We start from the raw sequence: 22,388 nt of genomic DNA on the forward strand, positions 1-22,388 counted from the left end.
CCTCCTGCAGCGTGTGAATGTGGCCGCCGGCTGTGTGACGAGGTGACGGGCCGCTGTATCTGCCCTCCTCAGACAGTCAAACCTACCTGCGACGTGTGCCAGGGTCAGACTTTCAACTATCACCCATTGCTGGGCTGCGAGGGCTGTGCATGCTCTCCAAATGGCATCAAAGCCAACGCGGGGCTTGACTGTGACCTCAACACCGGACAGTGCAGGCAAGTGGGAACCTGCTTAACTACTTATTACATTTAGCACGTTAGTGCTTATTAGTAAGAATACTAAATTAAGCAGTGACAGTTTTTGCGTGTTCTGTATGTTAAAGCAAAGATAAAAACATGTATTGCCATGTTACGGACATTTTACGTGACTGAAATCAGTCAGCAAGAATATATTTAAGTCACATTTTGGAGGAGCAAATTTAAAAAAATACAAAACATCTGGACACTTCAATCGATATTACTATGAAGCGCAATACAAATTTACTAAGTTTCTGTTTTCTGTTCATGTTTATTTAATGTTAATTATGGATTTGCTGTAGTCTACTGGACAGTTGAGTTGTCACTGAATGATAACTGTTGCATCATCATATATCATTTCTTAATTCCCCTTAATGGTATGACTGTACAATCTCCTCTGTCATTTACAGAATTTATGAAACAGCTCCACAAAGACTGGTTGTCCTTTGTCAATTCATTTTCTCTTTCATGTACACGTTTTTGTGCTATGAAAACAGCTGGAATGTGAGGCCTGTAGCCTCGAACAGAAAGTGAAACAGGACACTAAGCTACTTAAAGTGATTAATGGGGGGATAAGTTCACATGCCAGTCATGTTGATTGTCTTTTCTGCCATGTATGTATTCAGTTTACAAAATCAGCTCCACCACTCGCTTGATGTCTCTGTTCATAAAGAAACAATGCAAAGTGTGAACAAAAAGCTGCATAAACCAACATTATGTACATATCATTTGTGAATATAGTTTGTTCCATACTTTTGCTAATATCTGACTGAATAAATGCATTAGCCACATATGACCTCTAGAATTTGAATAAAGACAATGTGCCTGCTTGTGTATTTATCTGTAGTTGCAAGCCGAGGATTGGTGGGCGGCAGTGCGACCGCTGTGCTGCAGGTTATTATCGCTTCCCTGACTGTGTATCTTGTAACTGTAACCGTGGCGGCGTCACAACTGACATCTGCCACCCAGACACAGGCAGGTGTCTCTGCAAGGTGAGTTCATTTCAGCACCTCGCTGATTAAAAAAAACAAAAAACTCTCCCTCTGGCTCATTTTTGTTTATTTATCTTCCCTTTCTCTGACTTTCTATCTATTCTTACTGCCATGTTTGTAGAGACATGTCGCTGGCGTCAAGTGTGATACCTGTCGGGAAGGTTCCTTCTATTTTGACCCCTCCAACCTTCACGGCTGTACCAGCTGCTTCTGCTTCGGAGTGACTGACCAGTGTCAGAGCTCCAGCAAACGCAGGGGGAAGGTGTGTTTGCTTTTCGTGCCCATGCATGTCTATTAATGCCTTTGGAAATGTTTCGCCTGCAGAGCTTTCTGGCTGATTGCAGTTTTGTGGTGAACGTCATTTTTTTCTTCCACATACAGCTGCAATTGCATAGTGGTGATTTAATTGGATTCTGGGTGCATTTTGTGTCTCACGGTCGTATCTGTTTGTTTGTAATATTATGTGTACATCCAGTTAAAAGCCCATGGAGTCTTTAATCACGTGTGTAACGTGAATACAGTACCGTTTAAGGATAAATCTTTCACTCTAACCAACAAATGTTCCCTGTTATAAGTTTGTTGAGATGCAGGTCTGGCATTTGGAAAGCCCCAACCAGGGGGAGGTTACCTCTGTGTTGAACACCGCCAGTAACACCGTGGTGGCAGACATCCAGGAGCTATCTCCAACAGTTCAAACTCTACACTGGGTGGCACCATCGTCCTACCTGGGAGACAGGGTGAGTCAGTTAGGGGAGAGAACACCATGAACAGCAATGTGTTTACTAATGTTGAGATATTGAAACAGGTAGTATATCCACAGTAATAGCTTTATAGTTTTGAAAATGTATATTCAAGTAAAAGTTCTGTACTATCTGACTTACCATTGTTGCATGTGGATCCACTTGTTCAACCCAGTAGAGCATTGTTATAGACCACTTCCTGTGGCAACTTATTATTTTCCCTTCTATATATTTTGGTTCAGATAAACAGTTTTTTTGCCCTGATCTTCATTGTTTGACCAATACATTTTAATAATTAATAATTGATCTATTATTATATCATGTCAGATAGAAATGATGGCCTCAACTGTTACTTTCTAGTTCTGAAATAAGAACCACGTTTTCCTTTAAGCTAATTGCTGTGCTCGAGTGGTCTGTGTAGCCTTTTTAGATAAGCTAACAGATATTTGGGCTTTTCCCTTCTCTCTCTTAGGTTTCGTCTTATGGTGGTTTCCTGACCTACCAGTCCAAATCCTTTGGGATTCCCAGTGAGGGCATGACTCTCATGGACAGGAGACCTGATGTCATACTGACTGTGCGTAGTGCCACTTGTGTCCTTACTCTTAGAGCTCACTTTTTCTTTTCTTTTTTGAGTGGCAGAAACACAGCTTATTTATCCGTCTTGTTATTTCCCCCCTAGGGTCAGGATATGACCCTGATCCACATGGCTCCACAAGTCCCTCTTCCAGACAGGCTGTATCAGGGCAGGGTCCAGCTCCTGGAGGTAAAGTGCAAACCAGTTCGTTTTTGACTTGACAATGTAAAGCACCACTAAGCTGTGATTTGAAATAAACCACACGATAGGAAGGTGTTAGAGGAGGATGAACCGCACGCTGCTGTTTTTATTTTATTTTTTTTATCTAAGAGCCAGTTATGAGGTCACTCAAACCAATTAGTTTTTGGGAATCTACCTATTAGATTATACAATATGTTTGGGTTATGTAGATTTACACCGCAAATGTGGGGCATGTGAACAAGTCTTTGAATGTCAAACAAGGAAGAATTCATCTTCTGGGGAGTGCAAATGTGCTTTTCAAAGTTCACAGAAATCCGCTATACCATAAATACAGATTTCTCAGCATTAGTCTCAAAATAACTGCTCTGTTGTCTGCAGGGAAACTGGCGCCATGCTGTCACCAACAGTCCGGTCTCCCGAGAGGAACTGATGATGGTCCTAGCCGGTCTGGTTGGCTTGAGGATCCGAGCCTTGTACTTTACTCAGAGCCAGCGACTCAGCTTAGGAGAGGTGGGCCTGGAGGGGGTGACGAACACGGGGACTGGTGGTCCTGGAAACACTGTGGAAGAATGTTCCTGCCCCCCCCAGTACACTGGAGACTCCTGTGAGGTGAGGAGTTAAAAGCCCATTAAATATTCTTCTATACTGCTGCTTTTGTCTTTATTCTTCCTTGAATAAGGTGTAAAAGTGTCGAAATTTTTTGAAAAATGTTACAAGATTTTATGATCATTCACTTCCAACTTTTTCCCAATCAAATAATAGTATTTACTGAACCTGATGAGTCACAAACACAACAGCTATAGAACATTGTAAAAATCTTTGCACGTTAAGCCGTGGTTGCACTTTTCAATGTGACTTTTGTGATCTGATGCGGCAGATCGGAACTCAGCTGTGTCTGCATGTGTGCGTCCACACGTGATCTACCTGATCGGATATATAAAAGCCACTTGTTGTTTTTGCTGCTTGTTCTTCCTTCCTGCAGTATAAGTAGACTTTCTTTTTTATTGAAGAATAGGGGCCAACAAAGCTCCTCTCATTCGACGATAAACACAGTTTCCTATCAATTCTTCACAATATGAGTTTCCCGAGATGATGCGAGACCTACGTGTGGTTAATTGTCCAGATTGTACCCACATGATGTCCACACCTCGCTGGGATCCGAACTCTATTCGGGCCAGATCCAATCTCGTAACCACGGCCTTGGTGAACCCCGTGTTCTGTGTCGAAAAACATTGGACGAAATATGGCGTCATTGATTCTTCCTCACTGAAAAAAACTTCCATACTCAAAACTAGTATTTTCTACACCTGAAATATAGGCTGTAGGTGTGTAGATGAACTACATATGATGGAGATATTCAGATAATTTTGTCAGGCTTGAGAAGCAACGGAGACAACAAACAGGGTGGAGCAAGGTGTTGATTTGAAGAAAGCCTTCTTCATATTTTTAAGGGGTGTTCTGACACGCCTGAACCACGTACCACACCCTTTCCCCGAGAGGAAAAATTCAACGGCGGAGCAGCTTTGGATGTAATGTACCGGAAAATACCAGCCGGAGAGCTTCACAGTCCAATTGTGTGGCCCCGGGCTGGGATATGATGCACAGTCACGCAGACATTATATTCGTGATTATACAGCTATAATCACTGGCATGGCTACAGCTCACAGAAACGTAGTGCAAACAACCATGATGTAGTTGCCAAGGAAAAGCTTTCCTTGAATTCTTTTCATCCTGGGAATGGTGCTGACTTGAACAAGTTTGTCTGTGCTTCTCAGATCGGATTTGCAGTTTTGCCCATAGTGGCTAATTATAAACAGGAATGGAGCAACTGCTAATTAAAAGGGAGTTTTTCATGAAACATGGAGCATTTATTAGTGGAGAGAGACAGTAATACCAAGAAATGTTTTTTTTGTTTGTTTGTAAGAGTGCCGTTGCCAAAGCCGTGGTTACCTACCTGTCTATACGTGAGCAACAGTCTGATCGGGAGTGTTGAGAGGAAGTTGATTATATGCGCCCAGAGGCGCTATGACAGTACGCCTCACCTTGAGTAGTACATGGGGTGCGGCCGTTGGCTACACATTGTTACTCATAAACCCGAGTGCACCAACAGTATGTAAGTGCGTGTGTGTCAGTGCACCCGACACACCTAGTTGTGTCTGTCGTGTGTTTGAGGAGAGTGATTCAGGTGTGAGTTTGTTGTCTGAGGATGTCTGACCTTCCCCTCAGTCACATGTTTGCCCAAACACCGTTATAAACCGCACACACACACACAACGCATACAAAACAGCATTTTACAGAATCGTAATACATGTTTTATTTGCTTTTTCAAGAAGAGGCTTTATCACCACAACCTTGCAGCTTTAGGCAAACAAAAGCATTTTTAATGTTGCCATTTTCCTCTTCTCTATAAAAAAATGCTGCGGAAATCCACTTATTAGCGCTGTGCGCACAGGTACGTGCATGCACCGACATGATTATGAATGTGTCTCGAGCTATCTTGTGTGTGTGTGTGTGTGTGTGTGTGTGTGTGTGTGTGTGTGTGTGTGTGTGTGTGTGTGTGTGTGTGTGTGTACAAGAGAGAGAGAGAGAGAGAGAAAAAAAAGAGATGGAGGACTTGCATGTGTGTGCTTGTATGCTTGCATACACTCATGCTGATCTGCAGGACTGACTCAGGTGGGAGCTGGGGCGTGTTCTCTTCATGTACGTGCGTGGGAGTGGGAGTGTGTTCATTTAAGAGGCTGAGGCAGGGCAGAGTGGAGCATTATTTCACACGGACTAAACGTTAGGAATGTCAGATAAGTGTATGGACAGACAACGGCGTACGGGGGTTTTGTTACAGACCCTGCTATGTTGGACTTTGATTGGACTTTGCTGCGCTGGCCACAGGCCCCGAGAGAGAGGGGAGCGAACCCGCCACACCAGGCATCATGACAGATGGTCTCAAGGGATACAGTACCCTTCACTTCACGGGGAGGGAACTCAGCGGATAGAGTATCCATCACTGAATGATGAAGGTTCACGCTACCCCTTGGTACATGACAGAGACCAGACAGTTCACTATCCTTCTGTCAATGACAGTGGCGCAAGTTCTCAGATTCAGGTAAACATCCGTGAAGATGTGATGCAGCTTGTTGTTTGAAGGGATGTTGTTTTACCTGAGCTGTAGGTTACTCTTCTCTGCGTATCGGGTGTGACTTGTTGGTGACTTGAAGACCTTATCTGTGAAAGCAAAGGCCACGCTTTGGCTCCTCTGTGTTAATTTTTAATGACACTCACCTCGGGTCAAGTTCATTGCTTCATATCACAGCAAACAGTCTGTGAGGGTAGGTTTTAATCATCCTCTCTGGAAACACTGCCACTGTATGCCGCAGGTTATAGATTTAGTCTGTTGGCTAAAATGTGGTTAGATAATGTGATAATTTATTTAGTATCATGATAACATGTGATAATATATGGATATAGATTAATATTATAAAACCTAGGAAGATATTTATTATAATTGTCGGCAATGTTGCAAATCAATCATGCTGGGCTGCTTTTTTCCCAATATTGAATTTACAGGATTTTTACATCATTGTTATGAACTATTTTTTTTAAACAGACACTTCTTTACAACATCTCTTTATTGGATGAAAAAAGAAAATCCATAAAATTAGTAAAAGTACCACCTTGTATCATAACTTTTCTACAAGCCTTAGGGATTATTTTGAAATCAGAAATGCTTATGGAGTGGGACATGTGGATGTATGAGTTATACTATTAAAATAGCAGTCATTTCATGTTGCGTTACTATGTCTTAACATGTGTGCGTTGTTTTTCTTCTTCTCAGAAATGTGCTCCTGGTTACTACAGAGATAGCAGTGGGCTTTTCCTGGGCCGCTGTGTGTCCTGTGAGTGCAATGGCCTGGCTGACGAGTGTGAAGAGAGGACAGGGAGGTGCCTGGTAAGAAACACACACAACCCCTCAGCCCCAATTAGTGACTTCATGACCACAGGCCTACAGTTAGACACCCACACATACCTCCGGTGTGAGCCACAGATTAATCAGAGTCTAGACCCCGTCCTCTTCAGGCTACATCTGTGGGCCACATCCAAAGCACTATTTGATATGACTTCCTGATTACGGGTAACAGGGCCCTTCTTGCTCGTCATTCTTTATCCTCGACGGGAGGACGAGCCTTTACACATTTCAAACACTCAGCCAACTCTGTTGTGTTATTGTTTTGCAAGAGACTCAAGACCGGGCCTGCGTGTGCAATGCACACATGGATCCGCACCCTGGCAGCTCAATGCCAAACGGACAAAAAAGCGGCTGAATACACACACTCTGCCGTGTGTGTAGCAAACAACACTCTTTGATTGATTGGAGGTGAAACATCGTCTCTCTTTGCCCCTAGACGTTTGCATTCCTCAGTGTGTCTGGTTGAATTGAGTGTAGAAGGCTCGCTGCAGTGCATTTGCAGGGGTTTAGTTTTTCCGATCACACCCGTTGTTCTTCACATGTAGTTTGCCAGTGGGTTTGATGAAGACTGTACACATTGTGTGATTTTCAGAGCTGTCAGTACAACACGGCTGGGGATCGTTGTGAACGCTGCAAAGAAGGTTATTATGGAAACGCGGCTCAGAAGACATGCAGAGTTTGCCCGTGCCCATTCAGCCTGCCTGCAAACAAGTGGGTGAAGAAAAAAAAAGAAAAAAAGACATCCAAACAGCTATAATTAAATATGTGTTTCAAGAATTAAACCGTGATCTCCCTGTCTGTCTGCAGTTTTGCAATAGGTTGCAAAGAAGTATTTGGAGACTTTGAGTGTATATGCAGAGCCGGCTACAGTGGAGACAAGTGTGAGAGGTGAGTGGCTTGGTGGATGTTGAAATTCTGTGCATATACTGTGTATTTTCCTTATATTTTAGGCTCACACGTTTCTCTGTCTAACCTATTTATCTTTCCCTATAGCTGTGCTCCTGGTTACTATGGTGATCCATTGACACCAGGAGGAAGTTGTCGGCCCTGTAATTGCTATGGCAATGGCAACAACTGTGATCCCAGGACTGGAGGTAAGATTGTGCACAGCCCTTTCATTAATCTACTCGTTCATTCTCATCCAGATTATTACAACTCATTTTGTTTTTTTATGCTTAAAACATCGTCATCCATGAAGTTTTTTTTAACTGTTTTCCCAGTTTGCAAGAACACACTGGAGCCGGGAGACACAAACACAGACGACCACTGTCAAGGTGAATTAACAAAAAAATGGTGCCTGTCTTTTTCATTTTGTCGGTGAAGACCAGGGCTGCTCGGTAGACCCGTTCAGTAATCCATCCACGGGTGTAGGTTACAATAAATTGAGTATGATCCCTTGCTAATCCAACACTTGTTTGTGTTCTAGAGTGTGACAATTGTGCTCAGACTTTACTAAATGATTTGGAGAAGCTGGATGATGAGCTGAGAAGAATCAAGACTCAAATGGACAACGCCACTGCCAGTGCCACATCTCAGGAGAGACTGAAGAAGCTGGAAAAGGCTGTGTCAGACACCAAGGTAACACTACAGTGTACTGTAACCCAGCACTGTTACTCTGAAGGCTGCAGATAGGGCTGAAGACAAGGTGAAGAGCACTTCAAGATATTCAAATAGTCAGAGATTCTGTGTAGACACAAAATCCACAAAACAAATCCAGATGCGAAATGCGTGGTCACCAGAACAATGAGACCCATTGTCACTTTAAAATGTGCACTTTACACATGTCCATTTCTTTCACAGAGAGACACACACACACACACACACACACACGCACACGCACACACACACACACACACGATGGCACAGTGTGGGTGTGCTTGTTCAAACATTGGAGATTCCAGCTGATAAGCAATCTCAGTGAATTTTGTCCCACAGCCCGGAGTGTCAACACGAGTTAGTGACCACAACACTGGATGCCAGTGCTTGTTGCACCAACTTGTTGTTCCTCATTCTCTCGTAATCTTACATCGCTTTCATTAGAGGGTGCATCATTGTGGATAGCAAATTGTGAATCCCATCAGCCTCAAGCTTCAGTGCTCGACCTGCAACATCTCAATTCTCCTTCATGTAGCTTTGTTTACATTTCTGCTCCTGTGCTTTCTGCAGATTCTTGTCAAAAAACTCAGCTCCGCCGTCAACACCCAGAAGTCCAGAGTCAATCAGCTGGAAGACGACGTGAGCACTCTCACTGATGACATCAGCACACTCAAAGACAAGGTAGAGTGATGGAGACGAGGCCTACTGGAGTATTTTATCAAAATATCAGATAAGTGTGAAAATGTGTATACATGTGTATTGTCGGTCTATATTTTAGGCAGATAAGAGGGCTGCTGATGCTGACAAGGCTGTGGCAGATGTTGGAAAAACCCACAAGAGAGCTAAAGATCTGGACTCAGAGATTCAAAACATGCTGAAGAAAATCCAAGGTAAAGGGAACTTAAATTCAGCAGCACGACCGCCTGCTCTGTCTTTTACTGTCTAAATGTCTTGTTGTCTGCTTTCTTTTGCTGTCCTAGTTTCGACTGTTTTATCATTACAAGTCGTTTAATAGTCTCCAATAAAATCGAATGACGCTCATTATAAGAGCTGACATGTTTTCTTGGCTGAGTGTGTGCTTTTTCCGTGTGTTTGAAGCTCTGCTGGACCAACTGAAGGACGCAGGCACAAGTGGTTCTCTGGTGCCCAATGAAAACCTGTCTAAAATGCTCGAAGATGCTCAGAGCATGGTGAAGGAGATGGAGGATAGGAACTTCACCCCTCAGAAGACAGCTGCGGAGAAAGAAAAAGACGAGGCTATGAAACGTAGGATACTATACGATTCTATACTTCAGTAAATTCTTTCAAATCCCTCCAGCTGTTGTTGTTGAAAAATGTAAACATCCCTGCAGACTGGTCAGAAAGATGTACATTGACATACCCTTTTCTATTTTCTAGTGCTCGACCACATCAAGGCTAATGTCACCAAGCAGAGCGACCAGAATGAGGTTGCAGCAGAAAAGCTTCGGGGCCTTCTGAAAGGTTACGAGGCCAAGCTGAAGGACCTGGACAAGGCTCTGAAGGAGGCAGTGGACTTGCTGAAAAAAGCCAACGCCCAAAACGGGCTCAATGCTCAGGCACTGGAAGATCTGCAGGTAGAAAAAAGTAGCTTGTTGATTTGTCTAATGAACAAACTTACATGATGATTGTACTGTATAGTGGTTTATAAGTGTACGGTATCATGTCACCAAAGTGAAGAATACCGTGTAGGTTATTATTGCTATTTATGGTTATTCCACAGTTGTACTCTAAACTGACGCATGTGCTCCCAACAGAAACGTATTAAAGACTTAAAACAGGAGCGGAAGACTGTTGAAGACCAAATGACCATGGCGGAAAATGAGCTGCAGAAAACAGAAGATTTGGCGGAAATGCTATCTGACAGCAAAACGGTACGTTTCGGCAAACTGTAACTCGCATGTTCTTTGCCCTGAAGTTGTCTCTGTACTCGGCATGAGCCACACCCTGACGCACTGTACACGGTACATGAAAAGGCCTCATCTCGGATCTCACATGAGCGAGCTGTCAGGTCACAACATGCCGCCCGCTCAGATAAAAATCCTTGTTTTTTGCCCGCCGTTCAAAATGATGCTTGTTTTGCAATAACTTGCACTCATTCACCTGTCCTTCCCCTCTGTAGGAATATGAACAGCTGGCAGCACAGATGGATGGCGCCAAGACTGACTTGACCAAGAAGGTGAATGAGATCGCCAATGCCGCTGCCAAGAAGGGCCTTGTGGAGGCTGCAGAGGAACATGCTAAGACCCTTAACAAGCTGGCAAAGGAACTTGAGAAGTAGGTCGTTTGCACATGTAATAAAGACACACTGTCTCTACTATAACCTGAGGTCTAATGAGAGGATTTAAGCAGGACTTTGTCTGTCGTTTATGCTAAATAAGCTTTCCTTGCTTGTTCAGTGCTATTCGAGCGTAGTGTGTAATTTGCATCTGTTCTCCATGTGCCCCTTGTTTTCCTGTATGACAGTGCTGTTAAGAACGCAAGTGGACGGCCTGAGGTTCGGAACGCCAAAGACGCTATTGATGCCTACAAGAACATCACAGATGCAGTTAATGCTGCTGAGGCTGCAGCTAATGAGGCCAAAGGTGCAGCAGACAACGCCCTGAATGTAAGCGACAGACTTGATACCTCAGAAATGAAGTAACTGCACACTCTTCCTGGAATCAGTGAGAATATTTTCAGTATATTGTTCCCCTTTCATAAAATCGTTTTTTCTTCTTCTTCCTTTTAGAATTTAAAAAAACAGAAGCTCACACAAAGAGCGACCGACCTGAAAGAGACTAGTGATGACTTGCTGAATAATGCAAAGGAGGCAGAGAAAGACCTTCAAGGTATTCAGCCCTAATATTAATTAAACTGTTGTTTTTAAAATAAGCCAACAGCTGGTCACTAATTCTTGTTTTTCTGTAAAAGTCACTGCAGCCGATGTGACTGACCTAAAGAAACGCCTGAAGGCTGCTGGCAATAAGAAGAACGCTCTTGAGAAAGACCTGCTTGATGTACAGGACCGATTAAACAACGTCAAAAGAGGTAGAACAAGTCAAGGCATTATGGCATGGTCTATTGCCAGGGTTCATATTTATCCTAATCACTTGTTTCTTCAAATCAGATGACATCAGTGATATGATTGATGACGCCAAGAGGAAGGCAGCTTCAGCCAATAACATGGCCACTAACACGATGGACAGACTGAATGACATCAAAAAGGAAATGGGCAACATCAGTGTCAATCCTGTTGACTCCAACCTGGGCAATGTGCTGGATGAAGTGGACCAATCAGGTGAGAGGCCTTGCGTCACATTAGGCAATATATCTTATACGACAGAATAACAACCACCTTTTTATGTTATACGGTTTGAAAATTTAAAATAAAGTACCGCATTTTTTCACATTACAATTTCTTTCTCCTGCTCATCTTCTACTTCCAGTGAAGAAATTGCTGAAAACCATCCCATCTCTGAATGATAAGCTGTCAGAGGTGGAGAACCTGAACTCGCAGTTCTCAACCATGAACAACATATCTGATAACATCAAGAAAATGAAGGAGCTCATCGAACAAGCCCGGGATGCAGCTAACAGGGTGAGGTGCCCCTCTGTAAATACATCCATGACCAAGCCCAAATCAAACTGATGCATCCTCTATTTTTCCTGAATGGGTCTAATTCTTTTTGTGTGTTTTCTCCAGATTGTGGTCCCGGTGAAGTTCATGGGCGGTGGCCACGTGGAAATGCGTGCACCAAAGAATCTGGAGGATCTGAAGGCCTACACGTCCTTGTCTCTGTCGCTGCAGAGACCTATGGGCAGGGGTGATGGAAGACGTAGACGCAGACAGACCAGCAGCAAAGGAGACATGTTTGTGTTGTATCTTGGCAATCGAGATGTAAGTGACTTCAAATGCATGTAAAGAGATTCATGTAAATATTTAGTTTGTAGTGGTTGTACACAAGACATTAACAAACTGTGTCTCACAGTCTTCGAAGAACTACATTGGTTTGGTTATGAAGGCCAACGTGCTGTACGGTGTGTACAAGCTGAACGGAGTTGAGTATACCATTAAATCGGGTTCCATCTCCGAGTCCTCGTCTGAGCCGGCCACGTTCGATAGAGTGGACCTCCAAAGGTAAACTGACCTGTTTTCAGTGTTTAAGTGCACATTTATGTAATTTTTGCCCCTATCCACTTGGACTTACTACATAGCGTTTCGTGAAAAAGAACCAAGAGAATTTGTGAAGAAAGTGAATTTTATAAATGTGACTTTTTTCCCCCTCTTCCGCTTTAGGATTTACCAAGATGTACAACTGAACCTGACCAAAGACATCACTGCAAACACTCTCAGTGAGCCAATTGTGAATGACAACCAAGGGGGCGAGAGCAAGAACCTCCTGGACCTCAGTCCCAGTGATGTTGTTTTCTACGTTGGAGGCTACCCCGACACTTTCGTTGTAAGCAACAAGGAAATAAGAACAGCAGTACATTTCTTTATTTTCAACCGGCATGGGTTTTATTAATACCTTTCTCTGTTTTGCTTCTCCTCAGCCACCAGCTTCTCTCAAATACCCCAAGTACAATGGCTGCATTGAGTTCCTGTCTTTTAACGACAAGGTCGTCAGTCTCTACAATTTCCAAAAGGCAGAGGGAATTAATGTGCAGCTTCCATGCAAGAGGTTCGTCCTAGCGTGATTAGTGTTGACTAAACTCTAGATGTTTGTGAACAATAAACATGCTTCTATGCCTTAAATGGCATGTTACCCTGCCATTATTTAAGCCTGAAAATATCAGGTTGTTCGAATATCATATTGCCATCTAGTGTTCAACCTTTTCAGTATCACCCCACCCCAGTTTTTGATGTCATCCCTGTGGCACGAATGGTTAAAGGTTTCCATCCCACCCCTCTGTGGTTGCGCCCTGAACAAGGGTGTTAAATTTGGCACTGGCCCCTTCTAGGTGGCGCTTGTATGATCTCCCTGTATTTTTTATTTTTTTAAGAGATCTGGGTGTTTCCTCACAAAGACATGTTGGTCAGTTCCTGCCCGTTGCCCAATGCATGCTTGAGTAGGCTATAGCCCCACTGTGATCCGGAATAAGTAGGGGAAATTCTTGTAAGAGGGTTGAAGTGACAGACATATGAGGAAAGGCTATCTGTCTGTAACTTAAGGTATGCATTTCATAATCAGATCTTTGAAATAAAATGTTTTGACTTTTTCTCCCCTCTATCCAGATATGTACGTCCATTGGATTCAAGCTACTATGAAGGCACTGGACATGGCAAAGTGGTTATAGACAAATCATCTACCCTCTTCCTAGTGAGGTTCTCCGTCTTTTCTCGTTCAGAAAACGGTCTGCTGTTATTAATCGATAGTGAGGTAAATCATTGAGTCTGTTAACGTTTGTGTCTATAATAACCTTCTGTTTGAATATATTTTTTGTAGAATTATATGTACTATTTGCAAGAATTTGATTAATCGATTTCTCCCCCAACATAGGACAATTACTTCACCGTGACGATTGAGAAGGGCTTCATTGTCCTACGTAGTAATTTGCAAGACGCCCCAGCTATAAGTAACGAGAAAAGATTCCCGGTAAGAAGCTTTTTTTGTTTGGTTTTCTGCAATCACTTGATTACCTTGACTCAACCGGATAACATTTGTAAGTCAAGAATCCTTCAATTAACCACATCTTGCTCCTGCGTCCTTTCTTCAGACAAGCGACTGGACAGAACTCCTCATTGTTCGTACATCCAGCGGGAAAATGAGTGTCCGCTTGTTAAATAAAGAAGAGGTCTCAGCCCAAACTAGTTACGACAACCAAGCATTTAAAGAATTCTATATTGGTGGTGCCCCACAGGAGCTCAGGGAAAAGTAAGCTATCAATGTTCCTCTTGATCATTGTATGTTGAAAGGTAGGTGGTCAACCTTTTCCCACCTTATTGAGAGTATTTTGTTTCTCTTCACAGATATAACATCACCATTCTGCCATTCAAAGGATGCTTGAAGAATATGAAAGTGAATAAAGACTTTAAACCTGTTATCGATCCAGTGGGCATCAGCAAAGGTTGTCCCACGAATTCCTTGGTAGGACAGTGACCTCTGCATCCCGAACCAGTTACCAGCATTCATATCACTGACCAAAATACACTTTTGGCTTTGTGTCTACCAATTAACTAATGTCCGCGTTCTTGTCTAGGTTACTCGTAAAGCTGAGTTCAGCTTGGAGAGCTCCCTGAAATCAAAAAGCTTTAGTCTGGCCAATGAAGTTACTGTCTCCCTTGGATTTAAGAGCACAGAGAACGCGGGTCTCATTCTGCAGGAGCAACAGCCGGTCAGTCCTGACATTTATTTTGAAATCTGATGTTTTAATTGTGACTTTATGAGATTGGAGTTATTTGAGACAACAGGAAAAACTTGGTCAGATTTTAAAACCTTTTTTTATGTTTTCCAGGGCCATGAGCTGGATCTTGCATTGGAAGATGGCCATGTGATGCTCTATTTCATCAAGATTTGGAAATCAAACGAAAAATATAATGATGGCCAGTGGCATTATTTGACTATAACCAGAAGAGGTGAAAGGTATGAAAAAGGCAATGTTTTTTTTTCCGTATGATTTTAACAGATATATGGACTCAGTGTCACACACAAAATAAATGAACTTTGACAGTGAAATTAAACACCTGTGAAATACAATGCAAAAGAAAATAAACAAACTCTAAAGCAAGTGTAAAAAAAATAAAAATACTATGATGATTTTTTCCCTAACAGTGTCACGGTAATTATTGATGACAAAGACACAGGACAGGAGCTGATTGGCAGCGTTTCCAAACCTACTATCACAGACAACACCTTTGCCCTGGGAAAAGACACATTCAAAGGCTGCATCGCCAACCTCTACACGAGACGGTAATATTTCCTTACTTTGCGTTGCATAGCTGCATCATTCTTGAAATACCTCACGATTTGTGTACAACTTCCATAATATACTCTGTTATTTGTTCTGTTTGCAGGTCAGACTATCTATACAGGCCTGAGGATTTCAGCACCTTCCAGACTTCTGGAAATGTCTTGCTGGATGTGTGTACTGCTGACACTTTTCCTCAACTGATGCTGGACCGCCCCTTTAAGAAGGTGAGTGTTTGTTTATTGTTGCTGTCAACGAGGGAAAAAGCTGACATTTGGATGAAATAATCAAAACTTCTCTTCAAAGCTGACCAACTTGGTTCTCTTTCATTTGAAGTAAGTGGCATTATTGTCACTGACTAGAGCAATCCATCGCATTTAAAGGTAAAACTAGCATGTACATTATGAACATATGATGATATGATTGATTTTCACTGACAAGCAGTAAGTCACACCCATCTTTATCTTTCCCTTTTGTAACGTTCATAGATTTGTAAAGGGCAAATTATTAATCACACAGTGTTTGTCGTATGTTGACATTGTTTACATTATATTTTGCTGCCTTATTTCCAGAGATGAAGAAGAAGGAGCCCTAAGAACTGCTGATGCTGACAAGAATCTAATATTGACTGGCACCACAATGTTCTGTTGCCTACGCAGAAGCTCATGCCTCTGCAGTGTTCTTAAATAAAAAGTTGCATGGACATTCCCATTAATTATAAGAATCATTAAATGTATACTGTATCTCTGTTTATTCTATTTAAATATCAAGTAATTACAAACAACAACTTGTGAATAACAAGTTTGAAATCAGCTCATGTCTCTTTTGTTTCTTTCATGTAACTCAGTAATGAACCACTTTCTACCATTCATTCACATGCATGTGCCCTCTTACACGCAACTATCAGATCTAACAAACACGCCTGATTCTAAAATAATATAAATGATAACTTCCTTATAAAAGTTGCTGTCAAATAAACAGGATCTGGGTGTCAGTTTTCCACCATTCTCTGGCTCATTACCCTGTTTTACTTCACATAATTTATGACAATATGATTATGACACTTAAATATTTTACTTTTATTGACAAATTATACATCAAAATGTATTGCATATCAAATGGAAACCCTTGCTGTTGTGGGCCAGTGAAGCCCTGTGAGATTTTATTCCATAAATAAACTTGTCTTGACTTAACAACCAACACAGAATTTGTCAGTGTACCACCTCTTGAAAATGAATGGGATCTGGGAGATATATATTATAATAAATGATGTAGCCAGTGGGAAGTTAGGAGGCATTTCCTGAGACGAAATGTTGGTATTTCACAGCTAAGCTAGACCTCACGATGAAATATGCGAGGCCTAGAGGAGCTTACTATGTTCAGACACATTATCAAAGCATGATTACATAATTTCTTCAAATCTCTGTGGATCTTGCATGCCCACCATAATATACTAAGCTCTATTCTTTTGATTTGAAGCTTGTGATTAACAGAGGCCATATCACCAACGCAAGCCATTCTCCAACAACCACTGACCCACAATAGATAATGAATAATGGATTCTCAGCTGCTGCATGAGTTCAAACAAGTGAAAGAAATCCTTGAACACTGCAGCCTGGACTTAATAGATCAATTTAACCAAAGGAGTAACTGAGAAGCAAAATACAGAAAGAAACGTGTTGGGGTCTCTCATCCATTACTGGTGTTTTCTATTTTATCAGGACTAAAGGAGCCATTTAAAAGAAAGGCCTTTTAGTCTATTTACAGTTTAACAATCTCTGCAACTCTATTACAATTTAATTCCTGTTGAAATCACTCAAATTCCTACCCATCCAAACACACCTCTGAGTAAACAAAGTGTTTGAGGGTTGTGTGGCCACAAGGAACTCAACGTGACAGTAAAAACCTCAACGTAGCCAAAATAAAGCAATTTATGGGTCATTTTGTAGTTGTAATTACAGAATCCACACTGACCCACCAGTAACCATCACTACTAACTACATGAGTGATGACATCATTACTACCACGCTGTACTTAGCTATTTGTCTAAACTAGTGAATGCTGGTTGTTAGATTTCTTTGGAATTGAAAAGTATTCCTACAGAATACATCTGAACTGCATTACAACAATCAGTTATTTAATGTATATTAAATCAACAGAAATTGTATCTCCAATATTTTTAAAAGCAGAAAACATTCTCTGGCTTTGCAATCAGGAATGCTTGCTCATTTACGGTATTCTTCTATGACAGTAAACTGAATATATTTGGGTTTTGGTCTGCCGGATGACTATATTTTTACATTTTATTTTAGTCGATTAATCTACCGAATAATACACAGAAGAATCGACAGCGAAACTAAGTGTTAGTGGAATCGTTGGCTGCGTTCATTCATCAGTGAACAACATGTCCTCAGTGTTCTCACCTGCACACAAGATATTGTCTGTTGGTGGAGCCCCAATTTGATAAAGTATATTTTGTACTTTATATTAACTATGATTACAGTCATTCTTACCACTACATATTGTCATATGCTCCCATATTTATTTGCCAACAGTAAATAAGTGGAACCCCTTTGGAGACATCCCCGAAGACGAGCGAGCAAACCGTGATTTGAGGGCCAACTTCGTACATTGTGCTGAGTGTCTCTTTTGTTTGTTTGTGCTCTTCTAGGATGTTGTGATGCAGGCGATTAATGAGACCCTATCAACATGTGCTTTGCCTGCCTTGATTCAAAATGCGTATCGCATGGGCGGCCCTGTCAGCAGCCTGAGCTACAGCTTTCCACTGCAGGTCCTGCGGCCCAGGCAAGTACACGCATGCATGCACACACATGAAACGTTCAGCGGAAGATTTCTAAATGAAGTGTGCTCTGCTGAGTCTGCCATCTCAAGAACTGCTATAAGTTATATCAAAGCCAACACACACAAACACTAAAGGTGGTGTCCTTCTTTCTTCATCCTTGCCAGGCCCCACTTTTCGCTGGATGTCAGGACTCGAGCTCCTGAAGGCCTGCTGTTCTTTGCGGCTACCAGAGGAGGGCGCTCTCATCTCGTTTTATACATATCAAAGGGCCGAATCCGACTCTCTGTGGGCAAACAGAAGGAGATCTTCAACAGGGAGAAGTACAATGATGGGAAGTGGCACTCGGTTAGTGGACTCTCACGCTACGAATCACATGTTTATCATGATGCAACCATGGAATCACTCAATCCCCTTCAAGGGCAAAGCTAAACATTCTGTCAATGTTGTTGTGTATGATGAATGTGTTGCCCGCAGGTCATTTTCAGTTTGGAGAAGAAGAAATTTCGATTGGTTGTCGATGGGATCAGAGCCCAGGACGGTCAGCTGACAAATGCTGAGTTGACATCAATGCAGCAATTTGTGTCACCTGTGTACCTGGGCAGTGCCCCAGAGTCCCTTCACAGAGAGCTGAAGGTAACATTTTTGAGTTTTTTAAACACTCCCTGACAAATTCACACACTCAAACAAATTGTTCCAAAATTGAAATATCTATATATTTTTGTAATTTTTGTTGTTGTTTGTTTTACTTTTAGTTGAAGGCCCTTCCCAAGCAAAGTGTGTCCGGCTGTATACGGAATTTTAAAATGAATGGAGCACCAATGTCAAATCCGACCACAAACCACGGTGCTGGCCCCTGCTTTGATGGACTGACACAAAGAGGGGCCTATTTCTCAGGGAATGGATCACATGTCATTCTCAGTGAGTCCATCTCTCTGACAACAATCTGATAATCCGACGACTATTATGATCTCTAGCTACATCTGTAGGAATTGCAACCGCATCCACACAATTTTAGTGGGTATCCTGACAATAACTGTGTATATAAAGGTGATACTGTTTATATTTATAATATGTGGAAAATAAACACAGAACTGCTAGAAATTAAAAAACTAACAGAGGTCCATTTAGCCCAAGCAATGTATTTATGAAATATGTATGAAATATATTCGTTAAATTTCTCATGTACAAGACAACTTTTACATATTTGCACCTTCCAATTAATATCTAGTGTGTATTTTACTGCGCACAGTAAAATACACACTAGATATTCATTGGAATTGCTTAATTAAAGAACCCTTACTCCTTGTTCTCTATAATTAGTATTATTAGCCCTTATCAAAGAGACTTCAGTGGAAATTAGTTGGTAGCACTTTATAATAAGTGCACACTATTTAGCATTAGTAAAGCATGAATAAACACTGAATTCATCATTTATAAAGCATTATTTCGACATGAACACTCATTAGTAACTAATTAGTATGCAAATCATAAACACAGTTATAAATGTTTCATTCTTGATTAATAAGCTTGGGTTTTCCTAATGAGTTACTAATGAGTATCCATGTTGGAATAATGCTTCATAAACGATAAATTCAGTGTTTATTCATGCTTATTATTCATCACGGAGGTCCCGGGACAGGGATGTCATGTGTACAGATTGTAAAGCCCTCCGAGGCAAACTTGTATTTGTGATGTTGGGCTATACAAAATAAACTGAATTGAATTGAATTGAATCACTCTCACATACCAATGCTAAATAGTGTGTACTTATTATAAAGTGCTCCCAATTAATTTCATATCAGTTCATTCAAAGAAGTCATGAGACCCGTAAGAAAGAGTCTCCATTATATGTTCCTTTCATGGCTGTCTCCTCATTATTTTGATACTTAGGGTCTAAATTATGATACGTATATTACAACTCCCACGATGACAACCATAAACAAATATATGTTTTGTATTTCAGATGACTCCTTCATCGTGGGCTCCAGCTTTGAGCTGCTGTTTAATATTCGCCCGCGTAGCCCGACTGGACTCCTGCTACATGTTGGTGATTCCAGCTGGAACCAATATGGGCCTGCAATGGGCCACTATCTCACCGTCTACATGCTCAGAGGAGAGGTGAGGCCTGCCAGTCAGTTCAAAGATACCCCATCAGCCCATCAGCCAGACACTCGAAACCCAAAAATATTTGTTTTTTTGGAAAGTAGAGACTCAGTTGAACAGGTTCTGGATTGGTAAAACACATGGAACTGTCTGTCTGTGTTTAGGGGACTTCTGCATTACAGAGCAGATCTTACATTTAACGTAGACTGTAAAGGTATCTTTGCTTAACGTGTGTTCCCTCCCATGTGATTGAAAGCTCTGTGTTTGAACATGCTCCCATTTACAGGTAGTGGCACAAGCAAACAATGGCAAAGGGGAATTCAGGGTGTCGGTGAAGCCCAAGGTTTCTTTATGCGATGGAATGTTCCATAAGATTTCAGGTAAAATGCACACACAATGCACAGTCACTTCATTCACGCCAAACTATAACTTCGGCTATAGCTTATTTAGGACACTGATATAAATCGTCTATTTGCATTAAGTTGCTGTCCATGTGTCTTTTAGTAATCAAGAGGAAAAATGTTGTGCAACTGCACGTGGACACAATGGACCATTACAAGATTGGACCCCCTTCGTCCACTATAACTTTGACCAAAGACTCATTGTATGTGGGTGGCATTCCTGGTGAGTATTAATCTGTTAATCCCAGGGTTAATCTAATTCTTGTTAAATTCATACATACATTTTCTCACGTATTCAACCCGTGTACCCTTTCTGCTGCAGAGATGGCAATGCAACAGGCGCTCCCTGTCACGTCGTCCTTCGTGGGATGCATCCAGGATATGAGGATCAACAGTGACTCAGTCTCCTTCGACAGGCCGTCTGGTGTGTTCGGTCCGGTCAACCTCAAAGAGTGTCCGGGCTGAGCGTCTCACTGTAGCTTCACGAAACCAACCTCGGGACCACGTCCACCGCCAACCATGTGCAATCTGTTACCAAGACAGCGAATGTGTTTGTGTGTAAGAATGGGGATTTTATGAGGTGTGCAATTCAGTGTGTGTGTGTGTGTGTGTGTGTGTGTGTGTGTGTGTGTGTGTGTGTGTGTGTGTGTGTGTGTGTGTGTGTGTGTGTGTGTAAAATAGAGATTTAAGCAGCAGCTTAAAAGTTCATAATATTTGCTGCTCGGTTAAACATTTCTGTATTTATTTTGTGATAAAAATCATGTATCAGGGCACCACTTCACATATTCTAACAGTTGTTTTAAAGTCTGATGTGTTGGTCCATTGATTTTCTGTCGACAATCAAATGCTTCTGAACAATCAAATGATGCCTTTTTGATGGTGCTTTAATGTAGATCAACATTGTTAATTTTATCTTTCTTTCTTTCTTTCTTTCTTTCTTTCTTTGTTTGATGGAAAGTTTATACTAGAATAATTACGTTTACACCCGCGGTGCTCAATTCAGTGACATTTCAGGGGCTGCCGGGTTTTTTATTTACATATCCACATGCCAGCTTTTACAATTCTGTATTTGAACTGGTCAATAGTCATGGAGTCTTCACACAAGCCATGAAATCACATGTTTTTTTTTCACCAGACATGAGTTTTCTGTTGTTCTGATTTAATTCTCCATTTTGCATTCCTTTTCCATGCATGAGGGTGAATTGCGCTGCTGTTAATGTCATGTAAGAAAACAGCATGAAGTTTGTGGAGCATTGTCTGTGAGTTGAAAATCAACAGAGATGCCACTATAGCTTCTATTACGTCTCATAATTCATATTTGGGACCAGTCAGCCCATATTACCATAATATTGACTGTAATATAACAAAAACAAAAACATGTATTTTAACTCGCCAGCAAATGTTTACTTACCTGCTTTGTACATTTGTGGAAAAATGTGTGACAAATGAAAAAAATATGCATGATGATAGGACATAATGATTTTTACATGCATTCCTGTCTTCTGACCACTGATTTGTAAGCTAATTTGTAATTAATGTTCTTTATAAACACGTCTCAGTGCCATAAGTATTTCTTGAAAAACAGCTTTTGTCTTGGGAATGTGCATAGTTTTCAGACACAGTCACATTTTGTTATATGCCTGTTGGCTTGACTCCTATCTCCTTGTGTCTCTCCCTTGCCTCTTTCACCCGTGTCTCAGGTGGGACGCTAGGGGAGGAAACGAGGATGTACTTACTGAGACATGAGCAGAGCCCACAATCTAAACACAATAGACATGTTTTTCACAGCATACATTTGGACTTGGTAACAGGCAACAGCTATCAAAATAAAGTATGTGATAAAGTAGGCGTGCAGCGTAAGTATATACAGTG

General features: G+C 41.6%; 1 protein-coding gene across 1 annotated transcript in view; it reads left to right on the top strand.

Moving 5' to 3' along the window:
- The window catches only part of LOC306744179 (laminin subunit alpha-3-like), a gene marked incomplete at both ends in the record, with an annotated part of 51,424 nt that extends 30,443 nt beyond the window's left edge, over positions 1-20,981 (top strand). The window contains 44 exons of the mRNA XM_079226765.1: positions 11-215; positions 1,084-1,228; positions 1,350-1,490; positions 1,804-1,965; positions 2,441-2,542; positions 2,648-2,731; positions 3,122-3,352; positions 6,573-6,686; positions 7,297-7,415; positions 7,512-7,592; positions 7,698-7,798; positions 7,925-7,978; positions 8,131-8,282; positions 8,871-8,981; positions 9,079-9,190; positions 9,399-9,566; positions 9,699-9,895; positions 10,076-10,192; positions 10,441-10,595; positions 10,785-10,926; positions 11,050-11,149; positions 11,232-11,348; positions 11,428-11,598; positions 11,747-11,898; positions 12,004-12,198; positions 12,290-12,438; positions 12,598-12,760; positions 12,855-12,982; positions 13,537-13,681; positions 13,802-13,897; positions 14,019-14,176; positions 14,272-14,389; positions 14,502-14,636; positions 14,757-14,884; positions 15,074-15,211; positions 15,316-15,436; positions 17,881-18,014; positions 18,177-18,357; positions 18,487-18,645; positions 18,765-18,930; positions 19,976-20,130; positions 20,402-20,495; positions 20,620-20,739; positions 20,839-20,981. Of these exons, the coding sequence (XP_079082891.1) occupies positions 11-215; positions 1,084-1,228; positions 1,350-1,490; positions 1,804-1,965; positions 2,441-2,542; positions 2,648-2,731; positions 3,122-3,352; positions 6,573-6,686; positions 7,297-7,415; positions 7,512-7,592; positions 7,698-7,798; positions 7,925-7,978; positions 8,131-8,282; positions 8,871-8,981; positions 9,079-9,190; positions 9,399-9,566; positions 9,699-9,895; positions 10,076-10,192; positions 10,441-10,595; positions 10,785-10,926; positions 11,050-11,149; positions 11,232-11,348; positions 11,428-11,598; positions 11,747-11,898; positions 12,004-12,198; positions 12,290-12,438; positions 12,598-12,760; positions 12,855-12,982; positions 13,537-13,681; positions 13,802-13,897; positions 14,019-14,176; positions 14,272-14,389; positions 14,502-14,636; positions 14,757-14,884; positions 15,074-15,211; positions 15,316-15,436; positions 17,881-18,014; positions 18,177-18,357; positions 18,487-18,645; positions 18,765-18,930; positions 19,976-20,130; positions 20,402-20,495; positions 20,620-20,739; positions 20,839-20,981 (6,059 nt within the window). The remainder of the gene's footprint in view (positions 1-10; positions 216-1,083; positions 1,229-1,349; positions 1,491-1,803; positions 1,966-2,440; positions 2,543-2,647; positions 2,732-3,121; positions 3,353-6,572; positions 6,687-7,296; positions 7,416-7,511; positions 7,593-7,697; positions 7,799-7,924; positions 7,979-8,130; positions 8,283-8,870; positions 8,982-9,078; positions 9,191-9,398; positions 9,567-9,698; positions 9,896-10,075; positions 10,193-10,440; positions 10,596-10,784; positions 10,927-11,049; positions 11,150-11,231; positions 11,349-11,427; positions 11,599-11,746; positions 11,899-12,003; positions 12,199-12,289; positions 12,439-12,597; positions 12,761-12,854; positions 12,983-13,536; positions 13,682-13,801; positions 13,898-14,018; positions 14,177-14,271; positions 14,390-14,501; positions 14,637-14,756; positions 14,885-15,073; positions 15,212-15,315; positions 15,437-17,880; positions 18,015-18,176; positions 18,358-18,486; positions 18,646-18,764; positions 18,931-19,975; positions 20,131-20,401; positions 20,496-20,619; positions 20,740-20,838) is intronic.
- Between the last annotated feature and the right edge of the window lie 1,407 nt (positions 20,982-22,388).

This window comes from Taurulus bubalis (genome assembly GCF_910589615.1).
Source record: "Taurulus bubalis genome assembly, chromosome: 1".
In the NCBI taxonomy this organism is placed as follows: domain Eukaryota; kingdom Metazoa; phylum Chordata; class Actinopteri; order Perciformes; family Cottidae; genus Taurulus; species Taurulus bubalis.